The 19,937-nt window shown below is 32.1% G+C and overlaps 1 protein-coding gene across 1 annotated transcript; it reads right to left on the reverse strand.

Moving 5' to 3' along the window:
• Nucleotides 1–5,754: 5,754 nt before the first annotated feature.
• On the reverse strand, nucleotides 5,755–19,668 carry LOC147064950 (odorant receptor 4-like). The gene is made up of 7 exons (XM_085958307.1): nucleotides 19,295–19,668; nucleotides 16,720–16,988; nucleotides 11,019–11,211; nucleotides 10,306–10,405; nucleotides 8,963–9,067; nucleotides 8,036–8,197; nucleotides 5,755–5,817 (listed from the first exon to the last, which is right to left on the reverse strand). Exons 1-7 carry the CDS (start codon nucleotides 19,666–19,668, stop codon nucleotides 5,755–5,757), a joined length of 1,266 nt encoding a protein of 421 aa, XP_085814433.1.
• Nucleotides 19,669–19,937: the final 269 nt, after the last annotated feature.

The raw sequence follows: 19,937 nt of genomic DNA on the forward strand, positions 1-19,937 counted from the left end.
TAAACCCTATCATTTTCCCATCAATGACCAAATCAGAGTTATCTAGTTGTAGTATTGAGGTGACGATATATATAATGCATATATTATATTATTCTCTTTTTAATACTTACTACAAAAATCCATGAGGCCCAATGATAGTGGTAAGCATAAAGACTTTGAGAAAATCACATAACTATAATTATTGTAACTGGACTACGAGGGTGCCAAAGATACACATACACCAAACACATTGAAATCGACATATACACCATTTAATGATAATTAGATCATTTCTATGTCACCTACTTACTATCAAACAGTTTTAAGTACGTGGTAGTCTGTGACGCTGACAGGTTTGGAGGGACCCTTGCGATAATTTTGTCTGAGCGATAAATCGCCATCACAACTCTAGAGTCTAGAAGACGTTATTTAAGGCTATACTTCAGTTGAGGCATGGTCTAAAAAGATCGTGGCTAGGCGATGCGCGGATTGTGCAAATGACGCGTGCTGAACGAAATATAATTTGTCATAAAAATCCAAAATGCGTTCATTTAATGTTATGTTTATTGTAATATTACTAATAATAATAGTATATTCATTGACATGTTTTCTTTTTTAAGTACATACGTAAAGATTTTTAGTTATCTTTACACGATTTAAGAATATTTTCATCCGACGCCATGACAAAACAAATCGACGTGCGCACACTTCGACTATCGGTCTCCGATTGGCGAGTCCAAGCGACGAGTGAGAAATTTCGTCGCACCTACTGTTGAAAATTATTTGCCGTTTCACTGAAGTACGCTTTTAAGCGTCTACACACGACAGTCGCCACACAAAAATGATTTTATTTATTTATTTTAAAGAGACACGTTAAGTACATAACAAATTATTAATTCAGGACGTTCACAACATGACATTTAGAATAAAAATTACAAGTAATCAGTTCGGAAAATCAGAAAAAACAAAGTGGAGGAAAAAAAGAAAGCAAAAATAGTTTTATACAAAAGAAATAAAATTTAAAAAAAACAACAATGATTCAAAAAGTACAAATTAAACAATAAAATAGAATTTAAAAAACAATGATAAAATATTTTTATAAGATTGATTTATTGTTAGATCCATAATATTATTACCTAAATTACAAATCTACAGTATTGAATATAAGTCATAATTAATATGATATCTTTTTGTAAAATTAAATTCTACAAAGTAATTGCTAATTCAATAAACACTGTCATATTACTCAGAAACATTTTTAGCTATGAAATAAAATGCACTATTGCGTACGCATTTGTATAATATATAATTATTGTGTTTCTGTGGATATTTCTAAGCTATCAGCTACATCTTGCCGCCATACGAGGAATGAATAAACGTACAGTATCTAATGATAATAATTAGTACTGAAATATTATAATGTCTTTACACTCACGAATCAAATAATATTTTTAAGTCAAATATCAAAGTGTACTTCTTATTATTCTTCTTCTTCTTCTTCTGACCATGTCCTATCCTAATAAGATCATATTATGGGCCTCCACAGAGTAGAGGTTTGTATGAACAGATTTTTTTTTTACGAGAAATGGATGTCAGCCACTTGCTCAACCTATTAGGTCCATACCCTGACTCACACACAAATTGAAAAATAATATGTGTACTTGCCAGACCCAGGATTCGAAACTTGACCCACAGCATTATAGTCCAACGCTAAAGCCGCGCGGCCACCGTGTGTGTATTTATTGTACAGATAACACTATTTAAAAATATCATTAAAGTAGGAAGTGATACTTATTATTACCATGCTGATTTAGTATTAAACGTATATAAATCAGGGATTTAGGCACAATGTTTGTAAAATCATTAATGGTACAAGTCGGTTATGGGGAAGCCTGGCGGGAACCGCGATAATTGTCATAGCCGGTTTTGGGAAAAATTCATGAATTCGAGAATGAAAACCTAACCTTACCTAACTTAACATAACCTAACCTAACCCAGGTTGAGTTAGGTTAGGATCAAATAATCCAGTATATCGGCTATTTTCAAAATCTGTTTGCCGCTGGCAGTGACGTCCCTAGACAAAATGCCGCCCCTAGGCAGCGCCAAAATATTTTTTTCATCCTTTCATAAATCCAATATCTAAGAAATGTGTTGTATTAATACATTAGGTACTAACAAAATATATACCTACCACTAAAACAAACAAAATTAAATTTATAAATATTTTTTCCCCAAAAGTGGGATTTTTTTTGACTTTGGTAATACTTACATCGCGAACCCGTCAAAAAAAATTCAGTCCTGTCAAACCTTTCATGTTAATTACTATAGTTTGTTTCCAACCAGCGAGCTGGTTTTTTAATGGAAAGACATTTTCATTATTACTAAGTTTATGTAGCTATTTCTATATAATTATAAACAAAATGATTATCCTCGATTTGCCGCCCTTTGAGTAACTGCCGCCCCCAAGCGACGATCAATCTGCCTACCCCCACGGGACGTCACTAGCCGCTGGCTTCCACATAACCGACTTGTACCTCGATAATAAATAATATTTTTTGCAAGTATCTCAAAAACTCCGTTGTAATAAAAATCAATTATTATTTTTTGATTGAAAGCTTTCGATCCTGTCATTTTAAGTGTGGGTACGCGTATAAAAGCTTGCGACTTCCCGCTGTTTCTATATTGTGTTTTCTAGACCATAAAGCTCGCGGCATTTCATTGAAGGGTAGAAATTCCCAGAAATAGGTCAATGAAACTTCAAAAAGCTAACGTTCGTCGGTGGGCATGGAAACTTCCAGAAATAAAGGGCGTGGGAAGGAGTCCCATTCCACAAAATATTTTTTGTCAATTTTTTTTTTGTTATTTTATTTTATTTTGTATTATAAGAAAAAATACGACAAAAGGGTCAGTAACGTGTTTAAAAGAGATCGTCTTATGGCATTATTATGTTGTGTTCCTTTATAAGTGGAAAATGAAATCCAGGTAGCAATAAAATAATAAATAATATAGGTAACGATTTTAGTCGATTTTTTTATTCAGAATAACGTCAATGACCTTTTTAATATTTATAATTAATATCTCATAAGCTGATGAACATTACAATACATATAATAAAATTAATCATTATTGAATTATTGTATTAAATCAAATTTTCTACGATCATTATTATTATTGTCCATTCGTTCAATCTCCACTAAGAAATCGGCGTGGTTGGGAGAATTTAAAATACCTATTACATAAACGATTTTTCCTTATTTATTTATTTAATCATTGCATTTTAAAACAATATTTTGTTTCCGTTTCCGAATATAATAATGTTTTATGCAATTAAAAAAATATATTGAAGTTAATGACCCGCACCAAACCACACCCGTTTCTTATGTTGTCGTCCTGTGTCACAGAGTGTAAATACGATGTCATAGCTGTCATACAATATGTATGTATAATATGTCGGAATGGCATAGATATGATCATAGACACTAAATCGCTCTTAGCATATATGCGCCCGATCGTCATATAGTCTATTTGAACCTTTAAACGGATATTATGTGGTAATATTTTAATGTAGGACCTAGTATAATATGTAAACTTTTAAAGCATTTTATGTTCCCAAAAGTTGTATTATTCAACTGAATTTCTGAACACCATTCTCAATTGAATGCCTCATTTTTATTAACGGCCCACGTGCTCGTCGTAGGTCAAAATTGAGTTTTTATTGTATTTTCAAACCATGATCCTGGACACTCCTTAAACGTTGTAGATAATCTATTTATATAATTTTGAAGCCTTATTATCCTTTATAGTTATTTTAAACATTTGATGACTGCATAAAGTATTTTTGTTACATAAAATAGTATTCTTTTAAACCTCTCGCTCTAATGTTTTAGAATATAGTCATATTTCGGTACATAACTGTGCAGTGGTGTTAAGATTTTTTACATTTATTAATTTTTAAACGCATTTATGAAACCATTAGTATAATTTATTACGAGATAATTTTTGTAAAATATTCACGATAAAAAATTATATTGATAATCTCTGTGATCCCAAATTTGACAAGAATTAGGCATTTTATTATTCAAAAAATCGGCAAGATTAACACATTTGAAGATGATTCTAAAGATACTTATTATAAGCTATGTCTTTGACCATTCAAGTGTGATAAACATCTTATGAATAATGATTGTTTTATAATAGTTATTGACCTAAGAATAAGGTAGTGTTTTTTTGAAATACGCCATTTCTTTTGTCATTCCCTAGTGGTTAAGCTACAACATACGGCCGTAGCCATAAATTGACAAACTATAATTAAAGTAGGAAGTAAAATTATGTTAACGCGCGTGTTTGAACATGTACCTAACCGATTTTTTTTTAATTTTTTCTTAAACGGTACATGTTCAAACACGCGCGTTAACATCATTTTACTCCCTATTTCAATTATAGTTTGTCAATTTATGGCTACGGCCGTATGTTGTAGCTTAACCACTAGGGAATGATAAAAGAAATGGCGTATTTCAAAAAAACACTACCTTATTCTTAAGTCAATAACTATTATAAAGCAATCATTATTCATAAGATGTTTATCACACTTGAATGGTCAAAGACATAGCTTATAATAAGTATCTTTAGAATCATCTTCAAATGTGTTAATCTTGCCGATTTTTTGAATAATAAAATGCCTAATTCTTGTCAAATTTGGGATCACAGAGATTATCAATATAATTTTTTATCGTGAATATTTTACAAAAATTATCTCGTAATAAATTATAATAATGGTTTTATAAATGCGTTTAAAAATTAATAAATGTAAAAAATCTTAACACCACTGCACAGTTATGTACCGAAATATGACTATATTCTAAAACATTAGAGCGAGAGGTTTAAAAGAATACTATTTTATGTTACAAAAATACTTTATGCAGTCATCAAATGTTTAAAATAACTATAAAGGATAATAAGGCTTCAAAATTATATAAATAGATTATCTACAACGTTTAAGGAGTGTCCAGGATCATCGTTTGAAAATACAATAAAAACTCAATTTTGACCTTCGACGAGCATGTCCCCCCTTAATACATTCATTGTTTATTTCTAAATATTTACAAGATTCAGATAATGTACCTAAATGAATTTTATTTATTTAAAAAATACACATTGATCACATAACAAATTATAAATTCGAGATGTTCACAACGTGACATTTAGAATTACAGTACAAGTAAATCAACTAGAGAAAAAACAAAGCAAAAAATAATTTTATAGATAAGAAATAATATAAAAAAATTTAAAAAAAAAAACATATTAAACGAGAAAAGAATACATAATGCATCGCTGAAAATGTCTACATGTCTAGGGTGTGCATTGACCAGCCGCACAGTCCTCGCTATTGGTGTCTGGTGAGCCTGACATGAAGAAACAGCTTTCACCCGAAATAGGTCATGGCTGCGACCACGTATGTAATTAATTGATGTGTGCATAAAAAATTAAGAAAATCAGAATACCGGGATTGGAAACTATACCACGTCACACGTGAGAGCAGGAAAAAATGCTTTAAGAGCAGAAGTGACCTACGAGGTTCAAGAGAATGAAAGGCGAGCATGCCCTGAAGAAAGTTAGTCGGAAAATACTCGTTTGAGAACTGTCATATTATAGGTGTATTATATAAAATTATTTTTCCTTGGATTTTGCCGCCCTTTGAAACCTGCCATACCCCTGCTTGATGCACATCTGCGTACAACCGTATCGGGTATATAGTTTAACTCCAATATTCAAGAATTAAACATCTTCTTCATTCAGTTGGCGCAACATTGTAAAGTATGATCCTGATGTTTTTAATATCTGAAACAAAACAATTATGATTGTTAATAATATAATGTAGAACACTTTTTTCATTCACTCCGCTTCTTGGGTGGAGCAGAATATAGCCGTATCCACCCAATGACATTATTAATGGACAACGCACTCTACAATAGCTAGTAAGTAAATTCGCCCATAGCGACATTCGCAGATGTAAAGGTAGACGTCACGTGACAAAATTTCGCAATTTCCATTATGCGATATCACGTATCGGAAATTTATAGCAATATCACCTTTATTTTAATGGCGTTACAGTGCTTCTAGTGTCAATGTTCATTTGAGCGAGTGATATTGATATTGAAATATGAATTATGCCATTCGGGCCATTCGGCAGACCCGACAAAAAGCATCGGGAATTTATAGCAATATCACCTTTATTGTAATGGCGTTAGAACAGATTATGCCAATCGGCAGACCCGACAAAAAAGTGAGTGTAATTTTTTTCCAGGTGCTTCGTCCATATTAATGTCATTGTATCCACCGCATCCTTGTCTCTCGTCAGTTTTCTTGCGTAAATAATTAACTAAATTAACATAAATAACTGGCCTGCCGATTCGCCTAACGGTGGTACGAGTTGAGAGAATGCGCGTGGATTAACGGTCATAATTATTAGGATCGTTAGTATCCGTTTGTGTCGTCCGCACTGTCTTGTCTTTTAGATACGCTGTATCGGAATATTAAAGCAAACATTGGATGCTCCGGATAGTCATACTAATTTATGAGTGACACGGGTCTTTCGGTGGCCACAGGCCTTGCGTTTCATATAAGGCGTGGGGGCCAACCCATTGAAAAAGCCGTACGACAGCCAAATAATCTGGGTCTATATCCTAAGTCATGAGGTCCTGAAGAAGACTAAGAATATTATGGGGTTACTGCCAAAAGTTGGTAAGTCTCGAAATCATCTTATGGAGTAATTGCAATTTGAAGTTTGACATGCCCTCTAAAATCAAGCATAATGCTAATTTGTTTGTGCTTTATGTGCATGTTCTATACTTATATCGGATGAACTTGATTTTCCTAGCATACATATTTATATATAGACACACAATCCGTTGTTAACTCTAAATACCTAAATTATCGACTTACCAACTTTTGGCAGCAACCCACGATTAGTGGAGTAACTGAGTTGCTACTTTATAACTTTGTACTCCCGGCTCTAGGATGAAAATGATGTAATATATTCTGGTTAAATGTAAGTTGTACGTATGGAGTTCACCGTGGGACACTCATTCGTGGGCCGAAGTACGTGAAACATGAGTTCGTATAACATTTTATCAAATGACGAGTTCTTCGTTGAACATTTCACCGTGGAATACATTTGTAAGTATCTTACAAAATGCGGCGATAGTTTGCAAATAGTACTGTTCCAATTAGATTAACCCTAACCTAACATAATCTAACCTAACCTAGTAAAGACATCTCCACATGTTGTAGCATACGTACAAATATACTCCACGGTGATGTTCAACGAAGAACTCGTCATTTGATTAAATGTTACACGAACTCATGTTTCACGTACTGCGGCGCACGAATAAGTATCCTGCGGTGAACTGTTTACGTACACATTTACGGATATGATATATTCTAGACATATTTTATTACATATATTATATATCGTCACTGTTCTGGCAGAAGACATTAATTCGAAAAAATGACATATTGAGTTAGTTATACCAATATGTTCCTTATCTTAAACTTTACCGTCTGGAAACCTTCTTAATAAATAAACAGTCTTTATTTTAAAGTCATCCTTTTTACGATTATTTAATAAACTCACATGATAGACCATTTCAAACATTTTAACAACTTCAAATTACTCAAAACTAGTATTCTCCAGTTAGTGTGTTCTGCCAGAACAGAGACGATATTTAATTTCTTATTACTACACATATTAATACAAGTGAATATCATCTCATCAAATTTTATGCCAACTAATCAGGCAAAGAGGCGAAGCAGTGAAGTAAAAATTGCAAAAAAAGTGCAAAGTTATAAAACGTATACTCTAATATTCTATTTACATATATAATTTGTATTTTTTCGTTTCTTGTGGGGCTCGAGTTATTGTATGGGGGGGCCTGGTCTAGAATCTAGACTTTTAACCACAGTGGTTTAAAATAGACTTAGGGTAGTAGTTAAGATGATTCAAATTTTCTAAATAATTTCCATATCTGTGTTACTGTGAAGGTGAATTTGAACTTACTGAAGAAAACGTTTCCATTGTAACTGGGCAAACTCCCAGTGCATTTATTGATAGTTCTCTCTCAGCTCTCATTAGAAAAATCTGTATTTCTTTTCTCACTCTAATAAATTCTTCGTAGTTCTCCCAATTGCATCCGTAACATGCCTCCCTAGCTTCTAGCGCCTAACGAAATAAGCACTATAAAATTATTTTATTAGGTAATAAAATAAAAAAAAGTTATATAGCGGATCGAAGGGGTTATCGCAAGACAATGATATGCCACATAATTATGAATTTGTTGATTTTGATTAAAACCAATTCCCAGGGCATACACTCATGTTTTACTTAAGACACAAAAAATACACTGATGTCTCAATAATTATGATCAATTTGTAGTTCTTACAAATTCAATTTTGATAAAAAAAATGATTAAGTATAACAATAATAATATGATATGCCATGCCAGTCAAAATTGATATCGGTCAGTCATCCACGCCTTTTGCTCCAAACAGAATAATTAGATGTGAGATATATCGAACATTTTAATGGGGATAGTAATTTTTCCTGTTACAATAGTGAACAAAAAAGAACATTAAATTGTTCATATCTCCAAACTATATTTTTGTGGCTTCTATTGTCTTGCAATAACCCCAAGTAACGAAGGTGGAGGTAGACTGTTAAGATTCAACATAAATAGTGCACACTAAACTTTGTCAGTGCTATTTACAGTACTCTCTCAGTAATCCGCCACCCCAAAAACCAGACAAGTGTCCAATTAGCGAAAGCGACAGATTATAGTGCATGCATACAAAATATGGTAAAAATTAAAACAAGTTAAACATTAAACAGCAAAGTTTAGTATGCACTATTTATGTCGGATCTTAATAACAACCTACCTTCACCATTTGCCACTGTGATATTATATACTATAACTATAGATAATAATACCTTTTCACTTAGTTTTGATCCTACCACACAGGGAACGAGTATTTGACCAAGTGTTGCACAAAGTAAAACAACAAACACGATGGGTGAAGACCCGTTTTCTAGACCCTGCAAATATATGGTAAACTATTTATTTATTATTATAATTATTGATTGTACAATATACACTAAATATAATTTAATAAATAAATAATAATGAATGGTATAATATGCGACATCATGAAATGAGTTGTTTGCATTTTGCTCCAGATTGAAAGATACCTACTTACATAAATAATAATATATAGACTTAAGCCGGGCGCACACAAATAGTAAGTGGAGGGGGGGGGTTTCAGATGGGGCCACAGGAACAAAAAAATACAAACTATTTTAGATGAATAAAATATTACTTTTTCCTTTTATTTGTCAGGACCTCGTGACTGAGGTTTTGATCCCGGGATTTCGGGATTACAATTTGACGATCCCAGGATCCCAAGAGTGGCGTTTTTTCGATAGTTAATATATTTTTTTATTTATACAAATAGCATTGAATAATAATAAAACCGGTCAAAAATGTCTAGTATAAGTTACACCTAATATTTAAGACATTTAATGTTTATATTGTGTACGTTCAATCTTGGAAAGACATGGGTTTAATGGAGTAAATAATATTGTAATGTAGATAATAATAATGTGAAATTAAAACGGTTTTTTTTTATTTATTTAAGAAAAGATAACATTCATAAAATTCGGCGTAGAAACAAGTGCCTGACTGCACGTCCGTGGCACTGGCGGTTAGACGCCGTTCGCGTGCCAGAACGTCATTGGCGTCTAATGAACGAATTTATTATTTTTTTGATGTTCTTACGATTACGTATGACAACAAAAAATGGTTATTTATTATCCGTGAGCATCCGGCGATCCTCCCTGTAACATGTGCAGGTATATCAAACTAAAACACCATTGTTTGCTATAAATATTATGCATTCATGGTTGTTTTTTTAAAAACAAGAACAGAAACACCCCATAAAAAAATCTTTGTTACAAAATACTATAAAACCTCATTATTATTTGTGATATAAGAGGTTTACGATATTATCAAAAATGTTTAGTATTAAGTTTTAACAAAAAAAAAATGTAGATTAATATTTTGTAATTAATTATTTCCCTAATAAATAAAAAATGAAAACACTATCTTTAACTTTTCCATGAGACGCAACGATGGTTTCGTGGATTTAATGAACCGGTGCTACGCATCGGTACGTTTCAGTAAATTTCCAGCCCTGAAGATTTGACAAGCGTCTACGATTTTAACCGTGGCGTGACTATTAATTATTAATATAATATACTTGTTTATACTGTCTTACCTCTACTATTTGAAACCCTGCCAAGCATAACTCTAACGGAGTTATTATAATCTGATATAAGAGTGTCGGTCCGAACATGGATGTCACCAAATCGCAGAATCTACAAATAATAATAACGAAAAACATTGCAATGAGTTCCCTGATTGCAATGATTATAATACACAAGTTGAAGATACACCAAAGAAGGGTGGCTGCCGCTCAGGCAAAAATATGGATTCATTTTATTTAGGCTAGGCGCGCATGAGCAATTATTTAAACCAGTACTTCTCAAACTGGGGGGGCGCGGTCTCCTAAGGGGCCCTGGAGCTCCTGCCAGGGAACCGCAAAATATTTTAGTATTTAAAAAAAAAACATAAAAACGTTAATTCTGTTTTGTATGGAAAGTTATTTCAGAAAAATCCGTAAAAAGTAAAAGACTATTATTGGTTGCTAAGGGGGTGGTCCTAGCAACTAAATTATTAATATATACGTGCGTTACTATGGAAATCAAAATGAAATATAAAAATGACATTTCAGTATTCTATATTTGTTTGTTTTTTATTTACTTCATATCAAGTACAAGTTTGAGCATATTGAGCATAATTATTCAACATAAAATTTAAAAACGTTGTATATAAAAAGTGCTTTTTATCTTGTAATTATTTAATGTTGTGTTCTTAATAAGGCTAAATGGTAAATTAATAATTACATATATATAGTGTTTAATAACATACTTATAAATCTTATTATGACGTTTCACAATATTGCCTATTCTCTTTTGAACTTCAGCTCGTTTCATTAACAGTGTCATTATGGTTGCATTTCTTTCTAATTCTTCAAAGTTAAATAGCATATCAAAATCCAAGATAATCAAATCCAACTGGCCCATTGCATGACCAAAAAATTGCAGAATTAAGCAAACATAAACTAGAATAAAAATACATTTTTATTAATAATCATTTATAATATTATTATGGACGTGTTAATACACCATTTCAATAATGAAACAACCCAAAATTTCAAGGTTTTGATTTAATAATGCCATTCGTTATAGAAATGTTTAGAATTCAGAAAAAAAGAGTCAAAAATTTCTTCAATGTGTCTTAAAATGGAATAACCCTTTCTGAGATTAATCATTAATTATTCAGTTATACACTGAAATTTCTGGATTAATTCCTTAATAAACTGTAAAATTTCATTAGGCATTGCTGAATTCTACTAAACTGAATTTAAAAAACATACATTTTCCTCAAAATGAAGGCTGTAAAAATGAAATGAGAATCTTGAAAAAATGTATTTTGAGTTGTTTCCTTGTTGAAATATGGTACCGATGTATATTCTGTTTTTGAACAATATACGGTTTGTAGGGTATATCGATGGCTTAGTGCATTCGAGGGTATACTTGCAGAACGCATTAAGTGAGTTTTTGCTGTTTTTCTGTTTTAAATGCCAAAATTCTTAGAATTTTACGCTCTACGTTCTGGTAAAACGCACTTAGTCATAGGATATACTGGTAAGAAAATAGAAACTGCATTAAGTCATATTGTTATTTTTTTATACTGACAGAAAGCATTATATGACCTATAATGCGTTATGTGTGTACAAAATACAGGACTTGTAACATGGCATATGCATTAAGTATGACATAATGCATTCTGTCAGTACAAATTTTGTCAATAGATGTCACCATAGGGCATAGGCCATACCTTTGCAATTTTAATTCATCTGTCTTTAGTGATTAGTGAAACAATACATTGAACCATTTGAAGAATTTATTAGAATGGCTTCGTCTCAAAGAGCAAAACATAATATGTTAAAGATGTGTTGGAGTTGTTCTTATGATCGGAAAAAAGATTACATTCTAAAAAATGTTGAGATTAAAATTCCCGTTGATAGAAAACCAAGGAATGAAAAAAGGAAATCCAGACAAAACTAAAGAGTTATTTCTTTTTCAAGAGTGGACAAAAAGTCAGAGTCTGAAATTTTTTTTTAGAGTACTTTACACATTTTAAATAGATCAGTAATTCACGCATTTAAAGGACAAGAAGACGTGGGAGTAAAGTTTACGTTACACGATCAAATGAGGTAAACATCCCCCTATTCACAAAACAAGCAATTCAATTCAATTCATTTAATTCAATTCAATTCAATTCATTTATTTTTTTACATATTGTGGACATTACAAATTATAAGTTTAAGACGTTCACAACATGACATTTAGAAACAAAGATATATAAATATAACGTAGGTGGAATATATCAACACCCGAAGCAATTTCGTTGAACATAGTTATCACTCTCCCAATATATATATATAAGGTAATATTTAGACAGTAACTTAACAATTTGCAAAATGTATAGCCTGTGTAAAGACTATTGCACAGAAAATGGCGTATCACCAGTGACACAGATAACCTATCGTAGAGTGTTCGTTTTTCAAACCAAAAAAGGACCAGTGCACATTTTGTAATAAATACAAAGTAAGTTGCCCCGAAGACAACATCATAATGGAAGAGGATTTTCAGAGTCATTTGAATAGGAAAAATGAATGTCATTCTGAAATAGAAAAAGATAAGGATATGTCCAATAATGATTCCTTATTCATGACTGTAACATACGATCTTCAGAGTGTGTTACATATACCATCCACAGAGGTTTCACTGCTCTATTATAAAAGAAAATTAAATATGTTTAACTTAACTATTTACGTAGGTCCAATGCCGAATAAAGGATTTTGTTTGGCTTGGACCGAAATAAATGGAAAGCGAGGGAGTTGCGAAATAGGAAGTTGTCTCATGTGGTATCTCAAGCAGCTTCCATCGAGTGTAACTGAAATATCTTTCTTCTCCGATACATGCGGAAGCCATAATAGAAATTTGCAAGTATCTGCTCTTTTCTTGAATCTATGATATATATGATATCTATGATAGTGCCATAGAAAACAGGCAAAAGTTTGCGTCGATTTATTGTGACAATGACTGGTTAAATGATGTTTGAATGTCTCGTTTCATTTCGAAAAAGAAACCATACGAAGCAAGCGAGCTAAAATATACTGACTTTTATGACCTCAAATTTTTATCGAATCAGTTAGGTAATAAAAAATAATAACTTGGCGTAAATTGGCTAATAATGAAATGTCTTAAATATGAAAAGGAAAAACCATTTACCATTCAATATAAATATAATTTTAGTGATGTGTACGAAACAATAAACGTTTCAAAAATTAGAAATGCTTCGCGTATCAACCAAATTTGTTTTGTAGAAATCGAAAACATTCCACAATTATAATATAAAAATCCATTAAAAATAAGTTGTGCCAAAAAAAAGGATTTGTGTGAAAAATGTGTAATACTGGACATTTTTCATTGGTGGTTTCAACAGTTATCTGCCGAGAATAACAGCCATCCATCCGGAGCCCGATATAAATGATTCCAATGCCGAAAACGATGAATAATAATCAACATTTTTTTTTTAAATATTAATACTGATACTAATCTAATTGTTTTCATGTATGGGTGTAAAGTGCAAGGAAATGCAAATAATGTCAATCAGAATTAAGACTAGTCGTAATATGTGACATACTATCTAATCTGCATACCCTTCAGAGAAATGTTTTTGTAGTTTACGGTGAATAATTTAATTTCAAAAAAATCTGTTTAAAAATTATTGTGATTTATTATTATTTTCATTGTATTTTTTATATATTTTTCTAATTTTAAATAAACAATGTTTAACATAAATGATATTATTTTCATTCAAAGTATTATTTTAATTTATATTATACCAATCTAATCATTGCATTGTTATCATTTATCTAATAATACGTCGAAGTTAGCGAATAGTTACTGACAGAATGCATTATGTCAGCGGTCACATTACAATTACATTTTTAAAAAAATATCCATACAACTTATCAACATAAATTCTTTTGTTTTGTATGCCAAAAAGGTTATTCTTTATAATTTAGAAAAAAAATATATAAATCATAAAACATTCTACGCGGGAGAAAGCTTTGAAAAAAAATTTTAGCTCTTAATGCGATTATCTCAGAACTTGTTTTAATGACTTAATGCGTTCTGTCAGTATACCCTCGATATATTATGTTGTATGATAAGTTTTCATGTTTTTATATATTCGAATTTTAAATATACGAAACGACTAAAAATTGAAGACGACATGCAGGCCGGGTCTTGGGGCGATTTAATCGATTGCGCCCCATCGGACTTCGGACATCGGAGTCGCAATAAAAAAACCAACAACAGATAAAGAATAAAACGATATTTAATGTTTTTTTACTGATATATTTGAGTAAGTGTTAAGTATTTAAAACGCGGGCTGCTAGAGCAGTTAGAATCATAAGGTTTTTGGGTAAAATTGAAATCGACATGTTCCTAATAAATTCAGGAACACAATAGAATGACACATTCAGAAAGCACAAAACAAATTTTTCAAGATGGATAAAAACAGCCAGTATTTTGCTGTCTTCCTTTTTATCTGAAAGAGCTTTAATTATGAATAATAATGAATACGTTGTCGATACAAAGGCAAGAAAAGTATCATTTTGACATTTAATTTGATGTTTTTTTTTTATATTATCAAAATAGCTGGTAAATTGCTACAGCATCAGGGCTTGAAATGGACCGGAACGCATCGGGGCGCCGTTCCGGTTCATAAGATCCCCAAAATTTTCGCTCCGTCTCGTGGAAAAATAATTTGACGGATTTTGCTAGATCGGAAATATAACAAAAGAATCTTACACACTCTTTTTATAAAATACGCATAAAGTTAGATAAATGTGTTAATATTTTCGTAAAATTATCGAGCACTCCGGTTTGTAATTTTTTTCAATTTCGAGCGCTGAACAGCATAGATCTAAATTATTCACGCTAACAATCAACACCCTTCATATTTTTTGAAGAGGAAAATAATACACTCAGGGGCTCGCGCACGTACTCCAATCAGATCCAGCACTTACTAGAACCGGCCCTGGCTACATTAATATAGTAACTACTACAGTGGTGAAGAGTGGGAGGCAGGCCGTTAAAATCCGACATAAATAATAGTGCACACCAACCTTGACCAATCATAATTATTTGTTTTCATTACCTACACTAAGAGTACAAATTGTAGATGGTGTTCTTAATTCAGCAAATTCTGCAATTTCTACTCTTAATTCAGTGGAAACAAATAATTATAATACATTTAAGGTACTATTTTCGCCTTTCGGAAACCCGGGTCGCAAACAATGACTCAAATGGAATAGTACAAAACTTAAATCCATTAAAATTCAAATTTATATCATGTACCTTCGGTCGAAACAAATAAGTATGACCGACAAAGTGTACGTACAAAGTGTATGTAAAGTCGGATCTCCACAGCTTGTCTGCACTATGATGGTTTGGCTAGGCAGGTTTTAATTCAATTTTAAAAACTAACCACTACCATCTGCAATTTGTATTTATCAATAAAATCACATAATATGTATGACTGACAAATTAGTTTAATGTGTTAATGTGCACCATTTATCTTAGATGTCAACAACCTACATCTACCCTTAGCCACTTTAATCTTGTATGTATTTGAATGAGAAAATACTTTCTTAAATAATCTATTTGGATAAAAATAAAAATATGAATGATGCAGACAAGTGTTTTGTGTATAATAACTGAATTGACAATACTGTGAAAAATACAAACGGACATACAATGCAATAGTATTAGGAATTGCAATACCGAATAAATATATCCATACCGGTATTTCGGTATTTCTTATTGAATACCGGTATTAATACCGGTATTCGTCAAAACATATTATAGTAAAAAAAAGAAGTATATATCAACAAGTATAGCTATTAAAATCTATTGAAAATACTATTTTATAGCAATCTAAAGAACCTACCTACGTTTATTATGTCGACCTTTATAAATATGTATATAACATTATACTTTAGAACAAACTGTTATTTTTTGTAAGCACTATGATATACTACAGGTACGTACTTACAGAAAAATCTCTCTCAAATTCTACGTTTATTGGATGTTCTACCAACGTTGGATAAATAGTTGTGGAACAATTGGAAATATTTGCCACGAATAATTTCTTTTTCGAAACGATAATAATTATATAAGTATATTTGAGGGATTTTTAAAAAAAATTATTTAACTTTCGTTGGTTTCAGTCAATATATTTGCGTTTAGCAGCATTAATCTTATACACTAAATTTAATATACAATGTAAGTAATGAAAAAATAACATTAAATTCATTTTCAAAAAACATAAACGTGTATGCTTTCTTAATACGGAAAATACTGGATTTTGGATTTTTGAAACCGGTTTTTCGGTATCGATAAATAATTTAATACCGGTTTTGAATTACCGGTATTGCAATCCCTAAATAGTATGTGCATTACGTCATCGACATTGTAATATTACTTACGGCCCAAAACGACGGCCGCGACTATTACAATTCCATATTCTAGAACCATGAAAGTTTCATAAATCGGTGTTGCATATATGTCGTCATGTGGTAACCATAGTTTAAACATTAGCGGGCGTTGCATCCCTTCGTATTTCTCAACAAAGAAATACTGATGGAAAAACTCCACAGACGTTTTTGCCCAGAAGATTATCACCGTAATCACCATAATAGTGTACCACATCATGGCGAATCTCCATATCGATTTTTGGGTTGTATAAAACACCTTTCTGAAAGTTTAAAATAATTGCTGAGTAAATATAAATTCAAGCAATCGTGTTTAACCAGCGCCATCTTTAGATTAATTAAACCTGAGCATATCTTTTTCCACAAGCAATGAGTGGTCCAGTATTCAGCTGTCAAAATCAGATCCCAGATTGCTTGACATATTATTATTGATTCGCCCGTTCTTATTTCAAATCGAATTATAAAAAATTCGCAAATCAAATATATTAACTATCAGTGTTATTTATAAATAATATACATCCCTGTTATTCATCAGCTGTCAAAGTAAGACTAGTCCTTCACACAAAAATCGGTGGTAATATCGATTTCCAAAAAATATGTAGCATTGATCTATCTATGCATTATATTTGTAGAAGGTACTTGAGTCGGCAATGGTTTAACCCATACGCATTTGGGCATTCAATTTGGGATTGATAGATGCGACTCCTTTTCTTCTTCGAAATACACCAAAAGTTTACTAATAACATTTTACCATTTTATCACTCCTGATCGTTTTATACATAGTTTTATTATAAAAAGCATCAGATTACAAAAAGCATTGATAGATCCGTTCACTACGAAAGCGTAAAATGAAATGATAAATTTATATCAAAGCGTTGGAGTGGAGCACTGGAGCAATGGGATTTTACCCGGAACAGGAGCGGAGCCGGAGCACCGAAAATTTATAGTGCTCTACTGCTCCGGATGTTTTTTTTATAATTATTTTTTTATATAAATTTTCGTCTTAAAATCCAATGAAAATAGTATATTTTGACATTTTGCAACACTGGAATTATTTGAAATATGGCAACACTGCCGAGTGACAAATAACCTCACTTTTTTGGCAAAAGAGGCCAATAATGAGAGACGTGTTTAATAGAATTAATAATGAAAATGACGATTATTTTAAAACTAACTATTTTTTTTAACATTTGTATGCATACATAAATAATACTTTTTACCCAGAGCGGAGTAGACCCTGGAGCGGAACCGGAGCAAGTGTTAGGTCCCGGAGCAGAGCTGGAGCGGAGCAACTCAAAAAAGGGTCCGCTCCAACTCTCTGATTTATATTGCACAGCCAAAATATCAATGGAAACCACAACGTAACACATGCCGTTTGTATTAAAAAGAAATAAAAATGTTTTTTAAAACATGCGTCATCGTCAGAGGTGAGGATTGCATCAATTTGGACGTAAGCATTGAGCAAAGAAAACAATACCGGTACAGTTCGGTTATGAGGAATACAGCGGAAAACACATTTTGAAAATACCCGATATTCTGGATTATTTGTTAGTTTGGGTTAGTTTAGGTTAGTTTGGGTTAGTTTAGGTTAGATTGGGTTAGGTTAGGTTAGATTAGGTTAGGTTTGGTTAGGTTAACCTAACAAATAATCCAGTTTATCGGCTATTTTCAAAATGTGTTTTCCGCTGTATTCCTGATAACCGAACAGTACCACAATACCTTACTAATGTGGTACATCAGAAGAATAGACGGTGCTCGTAAATGACCCTGCTTATAGACATCTTTATTTGCTCATAAGTCCTTCATTAATTAAATAATTATTATGCATCTCACATGTTTTGAAATTTCGTTAATATTAACCACTGTCTTTTGTAGTTATAAATCGAGATAATAACTTATTAATATTGATTCGTGTTATAGCGGTAGGGTTTCTTTAAATTTTAACTTTGATGTCTTTGTTCTTAGTAACAATAGACAATGGTACCCGGACAAAACCGCACAGACATTGCCGCTAAAACAATTTAGAAATGAGACAATTTAAATTTTTACATGATGTTACGTCTTAGCAATGACATAATTAATGAACAACGTACTCAATACAGTAGCTAGCAAGTAAATTCGCACATAGCGACATTCGCACATGTATAGGTAGACGTCACGCAATTTCCATTATGCGATACCTATCACGCATTGGGAATTTGTAGCAATATGACCTTTATTGTAATGGCGTTAGAACAGTGTTTCTAGTGTCAATGTTCATTTGAGCGAACCCATTCGAACCGAACCATTCGGCAGACCCGACAAAAAGCATCGGGAATTTATAGCAATATCACCTTTATTGTAATGGCGTTAGAACAGATTATGCCATTCGGCAGACCCGACAAAAAATTGAGTGTCATTTTTTTCTCCATATGCTTCGTCCATATTAATGTCATTGCGTTTTAGATACACAGCGGGCGGTTTTGTCGGGACACCATACACTGCATTTTTAAGATTAATGAAATCGTTTTTATGTACATATTAATAATTTATATCAAAACCATATCAAAAAAAGAATTAAAAAAATAACCTGTGTTCACAGGACAATGTATCAACTTCTGCAAAGTCCTCTTCAAGCAGGTGAACGATATTGCCGATCTTCCGAAAATTAATAATGATCGTTGTCTGCAGTATTAGAAGAACATTCGTTACTAAAACGTATGCCAAACTTTCCGATAACTCTGGTATGTTGTTAATTTTGTAGCAACGGTAGATGTGCATGCTCAGAAAAATAACACCAGCGATGGAGTATAACACCCAAAACAAAGGAGGAAGGTATTTGATGGGCGAGGACTGGTTATTGAAGAATATTCCATTGAGGACGAGGCCGTATTTGATGTGGGAATGAAAGTCGTATGCTTTCACACCCTTTGCATTGTAATCAAAATCTTTTTTGTCAAACATTTTAAATGTTGTCGATGGTTCACTTATGTACGAATAGAATGATCAAGAATATTATGAAGACATGGCCAGTTTTTCATTTATATTATTCTTATAATGGGACATTCAGATTATAACTAAAGATATATTATAACATAATAATTTTGACCCTAATTGAGCAAGTTGAGATAAAAATAATTACAAGATAAAAAGAACTTTTTATAAATACAATGTTTTTAAATTTTCTGTTGAATCATATAAACTTGACTTGACTAGCTTAAAGGATTAAAAAA

Source organism: Rhyacophila brunnea, unplaced genomic scaffold (assembly GCF_057557595.1).
Source record: "Rhyacophila brunnea isolate RB1 unplaced genomic scaffold, BYU_Rbru_1.0 scaffold_7, whole genome shotgun sequence".
Taxonomy (NCBI): domain Eukaryota; kingdom Metazoa; phylum Arthropoda; class Insecta; order Trichoptera; family Rhyacophilidae; genus Rhyacophila; species Rhyacophila brunnea.